General features: G+C 43.9%; 2 protein-coding genes across 2 annotated transcripts; one reads left to right on the top strand and one right to left on the bottom strand.

Moving 5' to 3' along the window:
• Window positions 1–1,049: 1,049 nt before the first annotated feature.
• On the top strand, window positions 1,050–7,650 carry phf13 (PHD finger protein 13). The gene is made up of 5 exons (XM_076754542.1): window positions 1,050–1,506; window positions 2,396–2,497; window positions 4,514–4,693; window positions 4,782–5,202; window positions 5,296–7,650. Exons 1-5 carry the CDS (start codon window positions 1,462–1,464, stop codon window positions 5,526–5,528), a joined length of 981 nt encoding a protein of 326 aa, XP_076610657.1. The 5' UTR covers window positions 1,050–1,461; the 3' UTR covers window positions 5,529–7,650.
• A 599-nt stretch (window positions 7,651–8,249) lies between these two features.
• LOC143335262 (dnaJ homolog subfamily C member 11-like) lies at window positions 8,250–16,243 on the bottom strand. The gene is made up of 16 exons (XM_076754554.1): window positions 16,118–16,243; window positions 15,232–15,361; window positions 14,967–15,040; window positions 14,780–14,881; window positions 14,427–14,555; window positions 14,189–14,311; window positions 13,916–13,989; window positions 13,611–13,800; window positions 13,357–13,442; window positions 12,427–12,543; window positions 12,169–12,324; window positions 11,811–11,880; window positions 11,544–11,601; window positions 10,746–10,888; window positions 10,137–10,266; window positions 8,250–10,005 (listed from the first exon to the last, which is right to left on the bottom strand). Exons 1-16 carry the CDS (start codon window positions 16,241–16,243, stop codon window positions 9,980–9,982), a joined length of 1,734 nt encoding a protein of 577 aa, XP_076610669.1. The 3' UTR covers window positions 8,250–9,979.
• Window positions 16,244–16,692: the final 449 nt, after the last annotated feature.

Below are 16,692 nucleotides of genomic sequence, written 5' to 3' on the forward strand. Positions count from 1 at the left end.
GAGAAGCGACCGGAAGACGGAAAGGGCACTTCCGTCGGCAAAATGGCATATTACCCCCCCCCCCATGAGTATTAAGTAAGTAGTAGAGTCAGTTCGATCAGTAAACCAATAGAAAGCTTTCTAAGCATTTGCATGATTCCTTTATGTAGTCTGATTTTATGTATCATATTCTAGTACAGGTGATATATTATGATACAGAGGTCTATCTGTACTGGTTGTTTTTATGGATACCAGCTGCTGTGGGAGTAAAATGGGATGAATTAGTGAAAAAAAATGATGTGCTTGGGGTGCCTGGGACAAAACTGAACTGTGGGCCCTCCATTGACCCCTCATTCCCTTCCTCTATTATGTTTTCTTCACACAAAGACATACCTATTTAGTTATGTGCACCATAAAAATAGATTTTGACACAGTGTCCTTCAATAAGATGGGACCTCAGATAAGGTAATAAAGAAAAGGGCAGTATCATTTCAGTTGATCTTGTGATTTGGTTGTTTAGGTTCTAAAAAAAGACACTATAAGACACTGAAAGACATACAGTGAACCTGGTCTTTTGGGAGGCAGGTGCCTTGGGGCAGGGGGAAAATCCAGCCCTCGTTAATGGTTTTCGAAAATAAAGTTTGAGTGTCATGACATACTTCCACATGTAAACAAATAAAATGTGATGTTTTGCCAAGAAAGTTTGAGAGATGACTGAGAGAGTGTATTTTAATGGTCCTCCTACACTCATAATTTTCTTTTTCTCATTATTGCTTCTCTTGGACGTTTGACCCAAACTGCACAGATTATGTGTGTGCAGAGTTTGACTCCAGAAGGCTGTTTTCACATTGATCCGCCAAAGGGGGGAAGAGTGTCTGACTCTCCATGGCACATCCAGCAAGAAATAGCTTTTCGGTGTAGGAGTGAGAAGGAGGCATTTGTGTCCAGTGGTTACAAATGTTTTTATACTTCTTAAACTTTGTCCAGAGGGGGGTATTTAAATATTTAAACAACAACACTGATGACTCACCAAAAGAGGGCGATAATGTGACATTCACCCACTAGCTGCCATTGCTCCGAAGAAGATGAAGAAGAAGACGAAGGGGCAGGCAGCTGGTGACAGTCAAGTGAACCGCTCCCCCAGCAGACAGTAAACTGGAGCAAACGAAGACCGCTTACCGGACAGATCCCGGTGGGAAAACGTTTACTGCTCACGGGAGGGACGTTTTACAACTTTGAGCCGACTGACTAGTTGCTCGGTTCGGAGCAGGAGTCCAAGTAACGTTGTCGTTGCTGATGGCAAACTGAGTGAACACTGTTGCTTCGAGTTTTAGCACAAGTAACGTTGACGTTAGCTATAACGTTAGGTATCGAGTAAGGAAAAGCGAGGTAATCTCGGTGTTTACGGTCGCATCGGGCAGCCCGTTGCTCGAGCCTGTCAAGGTATCAACAAAACGCCAGGTGGTCGGATACTTAGTAAGGATGGGTGACATAAACCCATCGACATCCCATGCTTTTCAGTCGGAGGTAAGTGTTTTATGCAACTGTTCTACAGTGAGTAGTTTGCAGCCTAGGCTAACGGCGTTAGCAAACGTCAACTTGTTCGAGGTTGTCAGCACACGATGTAGCAGCTGGCGAGTGGGTAGCGTTAGCTTACTTTGCTAATGTTGACATAACGTTAGCTACCGTTCTGATGTAGGAATGAGAAGTTACACACGCAAAGCATCCAGACAGTCTTGGTTCAGACTGCCAGCTTTCAGTACAAAAACTTCACTTTGTGTATGAGAATGAGTCATTGCCGTTACTTCGGGTGGTACCTGTCTCGTTACAGCTAGCATAACATTTCATCGGAAAGAAAACATTCCATCATTGCCGAGTATGCTAATGTAAACCATGGCTAACTATGTTAAGCGTCACATTCACGCAATTTGTTTTTATTACCTGTTAACAGTTGGTGCTTTTATGACTCTGTGACTATTGGGTAGTCTTTTAATCAATTTCAGTTTTGGCTTCATAGTTATGTTCGATAACCCGGTTAAACTCCATCGACACTAGCTTGTAGCTAGCTTTTTAGCATTAACCTAACCTTAGTTACTTATTTGCTGTCTATTGCTAGCCGACCTAGCTACCATTAGCTGTCCTTTTCCGTAGTGTTAGTCGGTGGGGGTTGGTAGGGAGGTTCGCTGATGAGTCCATAGAGGAATGTGTCCATACGATTAATCAACCCTCAGCATGTGTTTGTCAATATGTTAATTTTAATGTCGTCCCGGTTTGCTTCGCATCGAGCCGACTCTCAGTTTCAGTTTGCAGAGTAACGTTATGGTTGTGTGTCGATCAGCTTTCGTTCATGTAAACGCCGTGCCCGGGTGGGTATGATTGATGCATCTAACGTTTCGATGGCCTGACTGTGTTTCAGGGTTTCAGTCCGCCATACAGGAGGAGGAGGACAGTAGAGGATTTTAACAAGTTTTGCACTTTTGTCTTGGCCTACGCCGGTTACATCCCATATCCCCAAGAGGTGAGTAAATGAGGCGTTCAGTCCCTGAAAACACATCTTTACTTGAGCACCTGTATTGATGCGCTGGACTGACCAGGGTTTAAATATGTATTAAATGTTGATGAAATCAAATGAAAATGCAGACGTAGTGGATAACATAATTCTAAAATTCACCAAAGAAGAAAAAGGAACTTAGGAACCACACTATGCTCAATGAAATCAAAATTTTTGTGGTTAAGTAATGAAGACAAAACATTTACAGAAATCTGAACCGTTGTGCAGCCTGGGAAAATCATTGGATGGATTTAAAAGCAGGTGCATGTCTGAAGCAGATATTCATTGACTACATGGATGCGAAGAAAAAAAAAATCTGCCAACTCTTGAGATTCACATCGAATGGTTTACACTTTGTGCTGGTATTTGTCTTTGTGCATACTATCTAACACACTCAAAGTTTGGATGACAAACTGTCTCCAATTTAGGGAGTCATCATAAAAAGACTGCACAGGAAAACCCATGAACTTGCTTTAAGATTTGTGACCAATCTCATAATCTTGTTAACATTTAGCCATGAATTCACCTGTTTGCAGATAAGGCAGGTCACTGTATCATTCCCCTGAGGTCCGATGAAGTAAGAGTCAATCCATTTTTCCTGAAACCTCCTTTTCTTCTCAGCTATACGGCAGTTTTCCCATGGTGGCTTCTCTCTTCCGCATTAAACTACAGAGTCATCCCCCGAAATACAGCACTAGCACAGATAACAGAACATAATCCCTGCAGACACTCGCGATGTGCCACTGGTTGCCAGTTTTCATTCCAACCTGACAAACACTTCGGGAGACAAAGTTTAACGCAGTACCCCTACGTAGTGTATTGTATGTGGGCTGTGGATGGTGAAAATATTGAAATGGAATTATTAAAATATATTGCTCTCATTTCATGTCATGTTTGGGGGCTGCACAAAATGTTTCTGAGGGCTGCCGTTGGCCCGCCGTTAGCACGTTGAGGACCCCTGTAGTAGTAAATCACATATCTTTTTTCAATCTTGAATTGTATTGACTCAGCAAATTGGACATGAGACGCTGAGTTTTCTTCTGCTCATTGATTTGCGTCTTCTGTTTAGGGACAGGGAGGGAGATAGCCAGACAATGAGATTATCATCAACAGATTCTTTCGTCTCTCTAGTTTCTCTGGCTCCAAGTGTTTATTTTAGTTTAAGCACGCCCTCCGTTAAGAGCTGACCATGGCCTTTTCTTACTATTCACATGGTAAGATTTCAGCTGTGACTGTAACAAATGCCTTGCACATGCAGCAAACTCCAACAGGTAAGAGCTTCTTGGGGGCAGCGATATCCTGGTAAAGTCTTCATGGCCTCCATAGCTTCAAGGTCCTCCTGACAGTCATCATTTTCTTTGAAACCAAAAACAGGCAACACCCTATTTTCAGTATGAGTCCAATTTCTTTTGTCAGACGTGATGTGAACTGACAAATTTACTTCCTCTTCCTCACTATCAGCAGAAGAGAATTCTGACTCATTTTATTCAAGTTGTGGTTGTTCCTTCGAAGGCATTTCTTTCCCCTGCTGCTCTTCTGTTTCTTTCTAACGCACGCTGCATTTGTTTTCATTTCCACCCCCTTTGTCTGTGCAGATTTTGTCACATGGTGCAAGGCTGTCTTGTCATTTGTTGATACTTGCTGATGTGTTTTATGCACCGGGTCTCCTCACTAAGGCAAATATTTTTCATGTGAGAATGAGAGCTCATAGAGGTCTGAATGAAAATTAGAATATAAATTAATGTAGAAATAGTCTATCCTGACAGCCGCATGGTCTGAAGCTGCACCTTATCCACACACAAGCCTCTAAACTAGTACCGTATGTCTTGTATTCCTTGGTACAATGCCAATGTAGTGATTGGTGATCAGGCATATTACAGGATGAGGATATGGTCATCCTCTTGTTGAGTGGATGAATGTTTGTGAAGTATTGCCACACATATTTTTATCTCCTGATCCACGCTTCTCCTTTTATTGTTACAGGACTCTCCACTGCGCAGCAGTTCCAGCCCCCCCAACAGTACAGGCAGCACAGCTGACAGTGATGGTTGGACCCCCGGACCCCCAACCTCCTGCCCTCAACGTCCTTCCAAGGTCCCTCAGGACAGGAGCAGGAAACGTCCACAGCCAGGAGCTCCACTGTCCAGTCACCCCAAGAAAGATGTGAGTTGAACTGATGTCGTATCATTAGCCTTTATATGTTCGCCTTCATCCCTTTTGACACACGTGGCCCTTTTTTTCTCCTCTGCAGCACACAATCAACACCTTGCACCCAGATGACCGCAGGAAAGCTGACAAGCAGAAGAAGAAGAAAAGGCGAAAGGATAGGGAGCATTCGGCTGGGGACGAGAGCGGGATTCAGCAGGCCCACTCACCAGTTCCAGAGCTACAGTACCCAGACTCCTTTGGTGGCCGAACGATCAAAGAAGAGCCAGAAGAAGATATCAGCATTCCCCTCCACCCCCAGCGTCTGCCTAGCCCAGCCCCCTGCAAGGAGGAGCCCAAGGAGGAGCGTCGGCGCTGGGATGGTCAAGATCTTGAAGAAGGGGTGGTAAAGGTACAGAAGGTGGAGGGCTTTTCGGGAAACCGAACGGTGTTCCGCCAGGGGAAACAGGTGGTGTTCAGAGACGAAGATGGGTCAGGAGAGGATGAGGACATCATGGTAGACTCAGGTAAGGTTTTTCGTTCTGGTGTTTGTTTCATAAGTACAAGTTTGACAAAGTGAGCAAGCTTAACTCTGTGTCTGCTCTGTCCTGTCTTCTCAGATGACGACTCGTGGGACCTGGTGACATGTTTCTGCATGAAGCCTTTCGCAGGCCGGGCCATGATCGAGTGCAACAAGTGTCACACCTGGATCCACCTGTCATGCGCCAAGATCCGCAAGAGCCACGTGCCAGAGACATATGTGTGCCAGAGCTGCCGAGAGACACATGGAACCCCAGACACCCGCCGCTCCCACCGCTCACGCGTAGCCCCCAGCAAACATCTGCTGGACTGACCCCCAGGCTGAACCCTGAACTCTGACCCACTTCCGCTTCCCCTACACCTGCCGGACTGACCCTTCCTCAAATATCAGGTCTAGCACCCTTCAGTATGTGTCCTTCGTGGTCAGCCAAGAATCCACATTTTCTATAAACACTGTGGTGGACCTATCCCAAGCCCTTATCCCATTTGAAAACAGTCTGAGTGCTATTTTAGAGTTACTAAGGTTTGTTTCTGCTTCCCTACAGACTTTGTGCGTAAGGCAATCACTGAATGGATGTCTGTCTGTAGATGACATTAGCATAGCAGCAAACCGCTACTGTTGGGACTTGGTGTCTCGTGAACACTGGAAACATTTGAACTGCCATATTAAGAGAATACCCTCACAACTGCCACCCACTATGGTGCATGCTGGGATTTGTGGGAAAGACAGTTTGCACTTTTCTCACTTTTTTAAAAAACATCCATCTGACCCTCCTGTCACAGGGACACTTATGTCTTTCTGGTTGAACTGGATTTGATTTCTCTTAGATGCCTCTATTAATGTTACACAATCAACAGTTTAAAATGAGAATACAACATTAGCCTTGTGTTAATTGCTTCAGATGGTGCTATAGCATTAAGCTGAGGTGTAACCCAGTAGAACAAAGATTTAGGACACGAGGCTAGAGTCTGCATCAGCTTCATCTGTTTTGTTTTTTTAAGACATTGTGAATGGATATCATTGAGGCTTTAAGGCCGTACATCTGAACCAAGCCCTCGTTCCTCTTCCTTTTACTTCACAAACCGTCTTCCAGCCTCGGCTACTCCTCTGAAACAAGACGTCTCTTGGCCACAGAAGGAGCTTTCACACACACGTTTCAGAAACATTTAAACAGTGTTCTTATTTCACCAGAGTTGTTTCTGAGGAGATTTTTTTTTTCATAATAAATAACTAAACAAGCCAGATAACTGACAAGATTCAGATAACACGAGCGTCGTTTTCACTAAAGGTGTTTTCTGTTGCCTCTGGTCTGTGTCTCTGCTGCATTCATAACCGTTCATTTTCCAAACCGTTATTTAAGTACACGTTGGGTTTTTTTGTTTTTTTTTCCAGCTGTTTTGTGCTCATGACAAAGGTTTCAGAGACAAGTATATTTATAGAAGGGAACTCCTATGGCCGTCCTGTTTAAGCATCAACAGAATAAAAGCTATCTTAACTGGAATAGTGTTAGAAAGATTCTCTCAAGAGTCCAGTTGAAATTCTGCATGTGAGTGTGTCTGTTTGTCTGAATGGTTAATGCCGTGTGAGGGTGTTGGCAATGCATGTGCTGCTACGAGTTGTCTCAACTAAGCTCTATGACTTTTGCTCTTTTGTAAGATGGTGAAATGGATATCTTCAAAAAGGGCGCCTTTTTTTTTGTCTCTGAAGGATCAGATCAGAAGAACAGATCTCAGTCTCTTGTCACCTCTCACCAACCTTTTCACAGCAGTATTCATTTGCATCCATATGCAACGGGTTTCATGGATAAAAAAACCCTTTTTTAGAGCTTTTTTCTCTCTAAAACTTGCATTTGGATGAAAGAATTTAAGCTTATTCATGTGCCATCTGCTGTCGTTTCTGATTATATAAAAGCCATACTGTAGAGTGACAGATTTTTGACTCAGAACCTTGGATATTAGTCCAGGACGAGGTTTTACAATGCAGAATCAATGACTTGACCAGGGAACGACTAACACACACACACACACAAAATGAATGTTTGGTTTGTAAAGAACACAAGACTTTCCAAGAGTTTAAAGTGGTTAAGCTCATCTCTGCACTCTTCTGGTATTTACCGACGTTGGTTAACTGGTTCGTACCCAGCATTCACCCAGGTTGTGATTTTTTGAGACATTTCAAGACCTAAAATCCTTTGCTGTTTCTCAGGACATTCATGTCTTGAAGAGAACCTGAAGACACCTTCAGGCACAAATTTCTGATTTTAGTCCACGTCTTAAAGACATCAGTGTAATTCATGTTAACAATGCTCTTTGTGATCCAGCTCGTTTACTTTGATCCTGGGTTGTCCTATCCCCGTATTGAGAAAGCGTTGTCTGTACTGTGGTGCAAACTGTTTCTGTGAAACTATTGTAAACTATTGTAAATAAAGAGTTACCATTTTAACTTGTTGCTTCTTGTCTTTCATAGCTTACAGTGCATTTGTCCTAAACTAGCCGGTCCATCTAGAGCGCTCCTGAAATCAAACAAGAGTCCGATTGGTTCATATTTATTATGGTCTTTACAGGACAGAGAACACAGGCTCCTCAACCACACAGCACATGTACATACTAACGTGAGTCCGTTTGGATGATGGACTGGAGTGGAGCAGCAGGGAGCAGTCTTTCTGCTGGCCTCATGGTGGCACTAGAGCAGAGGTGAACGGCTGACCTGTCAAAATACTTCACAGCACACTTTCAAAGCGAAACAGAGAAGACAAACTACAAACAGAATCAGTGCAAAATGGCTGCTGTAATGGCGACCCCAATGCAAGACCACTCTGGATCTCACTGGAGAGACATTCCTCCGTCTCAGTGCTTTCATCTGCTGATATTGTAGGTCAACCACAGCCATGGCAAAAACCAAAATCAAAGGAGGGCTCCACATTTAGTCTACAGGACTTGTCACTACTTGTTAGATGCAAACTCTGGAGTTCAGTAAAAGTGTACAGCTTCCCTTAAAGGCTTCAGCATCGCTTTGATGACAACTAGCCTGTAATATTTGCTTGAAATACTGTACATTTTGTGCAATATATCACCTTTGTATTCAATAAATTGTATTGAATTTGTATCCCACAGTAGTGGGTTTGCTAGTGTTTCCAGAGTATCCTCATAGCCTATAACAGAATTTACTAACTCTTGCTTTGTTTCCCTTCATAGTTACAATGTGGATCCACCTTTACAACTACTGACACATAAACAGATCGGGATAGGGAATACAGTCTGGATAAACAGGGATTCACAATTGTAGTGTGCATTTAATGTAATGTGCATTTGATATAACACCTATCTATATCTGAAGAGAAAGTGCATCGTAGGATTTTCCCCATGTCTACCTCACCTCTGAGTAAGTTCTGTGTGGATTATCACATAACAGCCCTGGCTGACAAGAATGGTTTCAGCATTACCATGTGTAAGAGGTGGCAAGGCATCAGCAGATTCATTCAATGAAATATTTTTAGATTTAAAACGCAGGGACAGAGATCAAACTAACATGTATGGCACAGGACTAGTGTGCAAATACAAAAAAAAAAAAGTCAAAAATGTAAATGTGCCACAAATGGTGTGCGTGTGGCTCAGATCAGCTTCAGTAACAAGTTACTGTCTGTCACAGTGACTGCTTCAGCAGCAAACACAACCTTCAGGAGAGAAAGTGTGGACCTACGCCCTCTACTGGTCGCATCTCAACCCCGAACTGGGGCTCTGTGCTGGATGAACATCGGTAAAATCCACACTATAACCTTCACTGCGTAAAAAAAAAATCAAAGGAAAAAAAAAATCTGTTTTGGCTGCAACTGCACAGAGATAATCGATAAGCGCTGACACAAATCAAATCTAAGTGGAATTACAGCCTTTAAATTGCAGTCTAGCCTGGGATATTAAAAAAATCAGTACGAAGAATCCGAGCCCGCCTCTCCTTGGTTGGATCTCTACCATCAAAGGGCATCTCTATCACTTTCCCTCCCTGTACAATCCCTCCCCCAACCTCCACATCCCAATCCCCTCACAGATAGAAGTTTTGAGCACCAGTTTACACATGCTGACTGGCACCCCCACGAGCAGCAGCCATGTCACTAAAAGGCATAATAAATGAGGATGAGAACAAGTAAACGAAAACACGAGTCACACAATCGACCCTCAGTCCTGGTGTTACTCTACACATTTGCACGAGTCAGTGAAATGAACGTTATAACATTATTGGGTTGGAACCTACAGTGACACACACACAGGACAAAGACTACAATGATATGGGGTAAAACTACGGCTCGTCTGTATACACTCGACATGACAAATGTCAAGACACATCTTTAAATGGATCACTTTTAGCTCATCGTTGATGGGAATGCTCACCACATCCGCGGTGACCATCAGTCCCTCTGTGTAGTGCATATTTAAAACTATGTTCAGGGCCAGTGTCTGCTCTCCTGCGGCAGGCAGATGTTTGAGCAGCCCCGTCAGGTGTGGCAGACTAGAGACACAAAGGCGTGACACCTTGTTGAAGCTCTGAGCTGACTCCTGTATTCTGCTGAACCTCGGAGACGGCCCACAGGAAAGGGAGGAGTGGAGGAACTCGTTGGACTGATTCACTAATGCCACGGCAGGAGAGGACCAGAGGAGAGAAGCAGACTTATTGCTGATGTGTCCCCTCTGTTCTTGGGTTCTTCTGTTTACACACAAAGTCTGTTTTGATCTGTGTTTGCCCTCTGGTGCTCCGACAGCGGCGGGCTCCTAAGACTCAGACTCGATTCTGTGAGCTGAAAAGACAAAATAATATATCATTTCAACATGGATGCATGCATATACTGTAGGCTGTAGCCTCGCTGCCATTAGTGTGCAGCTACATTATAATAATACTGGGTCTTGGGTAAAGTGGCTGCATACTAACATTGCTTGGGTATCCGTAGTGAATCAGTGTCTGCAGAGATGACTTGGTGCATGACACCTCTGAACTGGTAGAGTAATTTAAGACTCTTCTCCTCTCCTACACAGGGGTCATAGAAGCCCGGCAGTCCTGCCTGTACACAGAGAAACAATTCACATCGGTGCTTACAGACTGTATGTATTGAATGATTGTATTAACCTCCTTTTCCTTCTCCTTTTCCCTGCCATTCAATTGTTAATAAACTGTTACATAATATAGTTTTATATCTTCAGTTGGTGTTCATAAATGCTGTGGCAAATGGCGTGCTAGGACCTCTGCTTCCAACTGCTATTTAATCCTTTGTGTGTATATTTGAACACCGTCCTATATGGTGATCACACTGGTGTGCATCTGTTCAGGCTGGTCAAATTTAAGGAAGACTCACATCGTGTTAAAAGGCGCAGAACAAGACAGCGTTCTGTGATACACACCAAAAATTACACCGATGGATAAAACTGTATTAACAGACGTATTGAAACATCGAATGGCATGGAAGAGGACTGAATCATGACCTCATCGGCTTTCTATAGGGTTGTAGATAATTAAATCAAATTGCCATGTAAACACACACACCTTAGAGGACTCGGTGAGGATGAGCTTGGAGTCCTTGACCAGGCACTGCAGAGGCACAGTGACGTCAATGACCTTTGCTTTGTCCTGCTTCTGGCTTGTGTCTGACACAAACTTTCCATACCAGGCATTCAGGATGATCAGACCTAGACAGTAATATACAGCGTCAACGTTAAGTGCGTTCATGTAACTTTGTGTGTGCAGACGTATGAACGATGACGCTCAGTTGAAACCACAGAGCCGTACAGACAGAGGGAATAATGGACAGAGCACCAGTGGCACTTAATGCATGACAGACATGAGGAGTGGGCGATTGTGGCAGTTGCTGCTCCTATGTCTGCAACTTCGAGCTCTGCTTCTTAGACGGAGCATCCAGGAGGTGCTGTGAACACATCCCATGGAGAGTTTGACTCTTCAAATAATCGCATGCACCCTCTCCACAAATACAACAGGAAATCCATTAGCACACTGAAATTATAGTTTTAATTTATGCCAGTGTACACTCTGGTGTTCTGTGCACAGACTTACGTAAACACTGCGGCATGGAGATGAGGCTACTTCATCATCACTTGCTTCACAGCAGTGGATGGTGGAGTTCAGACTTAGAAAAACAAGATCCTGGAGCTACAGTATATTACGCAGTGAACAGCAACCACGAGATGTGTGTTTGAATTACACACTTGGATTTTTACCAAGTTTTGACTGCTGGCTGCAATCTCAAAAAATAAAAGTTCTCAGTGTCTCACCCTGCTGTAGCATCTGTGTGTATGTGTATGTGTGTGTACGTGTGTGTTCCCTCACCCATCTTGGATTCTTCCGCTTCTATGATTCTCCTCACAGACTCCTGCATCAGCAGAACCTGCAGGGGAGCCGAGGGAGAAAGACAAGGAGGAGGAGGAGGAGGAGGAGGAGGAGAAGGAGGAGGAGGAGGAGGGGTGTTAGAGACCAAAATAGAATAGGAGAGAGGTTTTCAGATGAGATGAGGAGAGCTGAACCTAGAAACAATGATCAATGATCCCCCGCACACAACGGATCGCTGTGTGGCTGCATGTGAGTGCGAGTACTCACGGCAGACTCTGCCTCCTGCTTCTTCTTGGCGATGTCTGTGGCGGAGCTCTTCCTCTGCAGCTCCAGCTCTCTGAGAAGCACAGAGACAGACAAAGCAGACATCAACAATCACCCACTGGGATTCACTGCTCAGCCTCTCTGTGATGATGATGATAAGTGTGAAAGAATCCCTGATAGTATTCACTACACCCATAGCCAAAACGTTGCATTTCTGCCCAACTCCGGCTGTGTAGCTGCCTTCAGCTGACGGACGAATCAAACTATTCCTCATGCATACAAAAACAATATGTTAAAATTTCTACTACTGTAGCAAAGATGAGATGCTGCTTGAGTTAATGAGGACAGGAGGTGAACTGACTGCTCTTTCTGTGCTTGTGTGTATGGGATGATGATCAGCCTGTGGATGGCCAAATAGACCAACAGGGGCCCCACGGTGGCATAGAAGACAGCACTGGGCAGCAACTGATCTGTCAGGTGGACTGGAAACAGGTACGTTTGACTGGCGCGCGCCAACCTGCATGGAAACACCAGCACAAACACACATAGACATCAGATAATTATGCAGGGAGGTAAGGACCCGCAGAGGAATGACATCATATTTTGGGCTGGGCAGTACTTGATCTTGAGTGTGACTCCCTGCGGGACCCCGATGCTGACAGTGGCTGACAGGACACTGTGTCGGCTGATCTTCCTCTCTGCTCCATATTCCACCACGGTGCCAAACCAGCCTGTCCTGCAAAGGGAGGAGCACAAAGAAGAACAGAGACCGTGAGAGTCAGGCAGCGGCAGTGGGACTGAGTAAATTACACAGCCAGGAGAGTCAAACATTTTGGGATCAAGTATGTGTGGCTAATGGCTAATGGTAAACAGACTGCCTCCTGAGCCATGAATTTCTGTATTTCTCAATGTTTTACTTCTTTTATTATGAGTTTAAGTCTTTTTATATTTTCCTAATCTATTGTATGCAGTTGCATTTGATCTCCTGCAGCTCTTTTGATGCTGTTTATGTCCTGCCGTTGTCTTTTATTTTCCTGACTGTGACAAGCACTTTGTGTTTCTTTCTTGAAAATATGTTCTATAAATAAATTATTGTTACGAGCTGAAATATGAAAAAAAAGTTCAGATATTTGTTTTACAATAATTGTAGTGCAGCCCAAAGTTAATGAAATAGATGATTTGCAGGTCACATAGTTAAATGGTTTCTACAGGATTTTTGATAAGTTCTCATGTTCTGTTCACTAATGATCACAAAACAGTTCTTTTTTTGATCTCGACATAACTAGGACTTGGAAAAAAAATAGCTTTCTTGTAATTCTGAAACAATTTTTCACGTCAGTGAAAAAAGCTTGTGATGTGAAAACCATGTCACGGTTTTCTTGCAATAGCAAAAATTAAAATCCCCTTTAAATCCTTCACTTAAAGAATAACCTGATACCAGGCAGAGAGGCAGTGCTTTCAGCTCTCAGCTAGTCTTTTTTTTTGTCTGGTAAACCAGATGATTTACAGAGATAAAGTCCTTTGAGACAGGATAAGCAGACAGGCGTACTTGACAGAGCCTTTAACTTTAGTCTGGTCCTCATCCTGGAACTTGTACTGGTAGCTCATCATCAGGTAGGAGTGAGGCACCCCCAGCTGGATGGGGTGGAGTTGGGAGAGAAGTAAAACAGTGAAAAAATTAGCAAAAAGTTAAGTAAGTCAAATTTCACTTGCAGCACAAACCATGCAGACCTTTCTGAAAGAAGGCTGTAAGTACCTACAGTGTAAATGCATTTGTGTGTGTGTGTGTGTGTGTGTGTGTACCTGCAGAGCTAGAGTAAAGTGGCTGCTCTTCGTGTCTCGGACCAGGCTGGTGGTCATGGCGCTGTTGGGTCCCCAGCGCCACTGCAGATAGCCCATGGTGTTCTGGTCCAGGTGGCGCGCTGTCATCAGAGAACAGCTTGGCCTCAAACCTCGAGGAGAGAACTGCAAACCGCACTGTGCCGTCAAGAAACTGGACAGAGAAAAGACAGAGCGTAAAAAAAGACGGAACAGGAGAGAGGAGACGGCTGTTCATATGTTAACACAGTCTGTATCATAGTCCCGTTTATCAGACAGTCAGGCCTTACCACCGAGGAGTGACATTGCGAAACACCTTTAACCCAATGAGAGGTCCAAGTATGTCCCCTGCCCCAAACTCCACCTGCAGAGATGAATGCACAAAAACAGAGAATCTGTATCATCCCATCCGAACATTTAACACAAAGCATTCAAGTGCCTCTTAAAAGAATGACTCTATGCACTGTAGTTTATATTTGTGATTTACACTGTATATTGCAGGTACGTTGTGGTTTGTCTGTGTGTGTGTGTGTGTGTGTGTGTGTGTGTGTGTGTGTGCTTACCTCTCCCCAGCCTTTGGCTGACGTAACTCTCCGTACGGTCATGTTTATGTTGCCCCCTCCGTTCCCATTGTGTGTCGAGAGTGAACCTGACAGCACTGCTGTGTCAGAGTTTGTCAGGGGGGCCTGAGGAAAGACAGGAAAATTGCGCCTGATAAAACAGAGGAAACTACAGTGACCCTGGCCCTGGTACTTCGCTGTGTGGAGGGTAAATATGAAGCAAGAGTGTGTTTTGTTGCACCTCTATGGACTGGGAAATATGCATCTTGTTGATTTCAATGTGAGGAAACCCTCCTCCTGGCATCTCCTCAAAGTCCTCATCATAGCGGTCAAACAGGTCCGTTGCATCCACACCCACACTGATGGTGCCCTGAATAATGAGGAAGTGAAGGGGAGAGATTGGCAGACTTAATTAGGAAAGAAGGGAAAGGTTGAGGGACATAATGAAATGAATATGGAAACTATCCACAGTCAAAACCGAGTTATGTTACACAATGCATTTAATATGTTTAGAAAAGCGGTGGCCCACTCAAAAAATAGTGTGAAAGTAGCAAAGTTGACAAAACAATGTGCTGTAGATGTGACTGAGAAAACCTTGGGGTTAGTTCTCTGCTGCAGTCTCCTCTCTTCTCTTTCTCGCTGCAGCCTTTCATACTCCTCTCGAATTTCTGCTGGAGTTCTCTTCCTCTCCACCACCTACACAGCACCATCGCCATAAGATATTGGTTGTGAAGATATGTTAATTCTGCATGTATAAGGTTATGTTAGACAGAGTGAATACCTCCCAGCCTTCCACCTCCAGCCCTTTCTTCCCAAAGATGTCATAGATGGCTCTGGAGTGAGCATCACTCAGCACTGAGGGGAAAGAAGCAAGTAAGAGTTCAGCTTATGGAGATGTTTTCACTTTTTATCTTGAAGTTTATGTGTTTTGTGTAGTCTGTATTCATGCCCTGGTCCTGTTTCCACAGCCACTGTTTAATTTCATGTACTTTTTCAAATGAAAATGCCATCATTTCCAGTTGGTGGAGACCTGAAAGCGTCCTTACCTTCATATGCCTGGTGCACCTGGTTGAAAAGCTGCTCGGCCTGGCTTTTCAGCTCCGGGTCTCGATGTTTGTCAGGATGGTAGAGCATGCACAGCCTCCGATACGACGCCTTGAGCTCCTCTAATGTAGCCTGTGAGCAGAGAGAGGACAGCTCTCACTCCTGAGCGGGGCTGCGACTCACAGCTGTTTTCATTACTGACTGATCTTTATTGCTAAACTTTGCTAAAATTGCTGGTTCAGTTTAAAGGTACTATCAGACACATTAAAGCAGGAAATCTTCACTTTTGAGAAACTAGAACCTGCCATGTTGTTTCATTTTTGCTTGAAAATAACTGTTTATGAAAATATTGCAGGTCAATTTTCACTTAATGGTCCGATCGATTAATCGACTTATTTCGGCTCCATTCATGCACTCTGCATTAAAGCATCCTGTTTTTAAAGAGGGTGAAAAGCAGGCCACCGACATTAGACAAGGAATTAAACGCGTGTTAATGATCATCCTGCTCGGCTCTGGTGTCAGTGACAACCTTATGCTACCTAACTATAAGTCCTGGTCAGGCCTCTCAGTCTCTCCACTTTAATGAAAACTGTGATTTGAGAAGGTGCTCGTCGATGCAGACATATTATGCAAATAACCACTTCAGAGCACAAACACTGCCTGCATTCAAGTTAAGTTGCTGCAGAAATATCCTTCTTTTTCATGCCCCTGTAGCATCAACCGGGTCTCAACCTCCACGGATGATGGAGCTGATGAAGAAGACCGTTTTTCAGCAGAAGGATGATGCACCGACTCCAGACCACTTACCCCCATGGAAATCTACACAATAGTCACGGCGAAAAGGTCAGTCACCCTTCGGTGCCGCTGTAAAACAAACAAAAATCGTACCTCTTTCCTGACGTTGAGAAGAGAGTAATAGTCCTGGTTATTAAACTCAAAATCATCATCTAAGGACGCCGCCATGTTTGCGTTTGGTCCTGTCCCGCCCACCCATCTAGTGCCCTGGAAGCTCATTGGTCAGAAGGAGGGATTGGTCGAGGAGCGGAAGTTGTACTGTCGCCCTCTGCTGGTTGTGTTTCAGCTCATCGTGAAGGAGATGTGACGCCTTCATGCAAGAAGAAATACAATTATGAGGAGCGTTTTTTCTCTTTTCAGAAGGTATTGTATCTGTCCGTGTGTTAAAAAAAACACCTCAGTCCTTTTAGCTTTCTTTCGTTCTCAGCTGGTAGACTATTATCTCGTCTCGTGGCGAACACTAGTTCTCAATACTGATAGGCTGAGCAACCACCATTTATTAACACGACTGTTAATTAGACTTTACGTTATCTTATCTGAAGTACTTTTACGTACAATAATGTAATTATTAAGAATATTATATGAAAATCCAAGTTTTAATGACAATTCATATTCTCTCTTTGATATATAATATCTGTCTCTAGATGAATTAATGACAGCCTTAAAAC

The sequence above is a fragment of the Chaetodon auriga genome, chromosome 2 (assembly GCF_051107435.1).
Source record: "Chaetodon auriga isolate fChaAug3 chromosome 2, fChaAug3.hap1, whole genome shotgun sequence".
Classification (NCBI taxonomy): domain Eukaryota; kingdom Metazoa; phylum Chordata; class Actinopteri; order Chaetodontiformes; family Chaetodontidae; genus Chaetodon; species Chaetodon auriga.

What these genes read in the sequence shown, in the direction of transcription:
- phf13 (XM_076754542.1), top strand. Translation starts at nt 1,462, where the DNA reads ATGGGTGACATAAACCCATCGACATCCCATGCTTTTCAGTCGGAG. An exon ending in ACATCCCATATCCCCAAGAG is followed by an intron (nt 2,498 to 4,513) that starts GTGAGTAAATGA and finishes TTATTGTTACAG; the next exon opens with GACTCTCCACTGCGCAGCAG. An exon ending in GGACATCATGGTAGACTCAG is followed by an intron (nt 5,203 to 5,295) that starts GTAAGGTTTTTC and finishes CTGTCTTCTCAG; the next exon opens with ATGACGACTCGTGGGACCTG.
- LOC143335262 (XM_076754554.1), bottom strand. Translation starts at nt 16,243, where the DNA reads ATGAGCTTCCAGGGCACTAGATGGGTGGGCGGGACAGGACCAAACGCA. An exon ending in TGGAGGTGGAAGGCTGGGAG is followed by an intron (nt 14,882 to 14,966) that starts GTATTCACTCTG and finishes GGTGCTGTGTAG; the next exon opens with GTGGTGGAGAGGAAGAGAAC. An exon ending in CAGCCAAAGGCTGGGGAGAG is followed by an intron (nt 13,990 to 14,188) that starts GTAAGCACACAC and finishes TCATCTCTGCAG; the next exon opens with GTGGAGTTTGGGGCAGGGGA.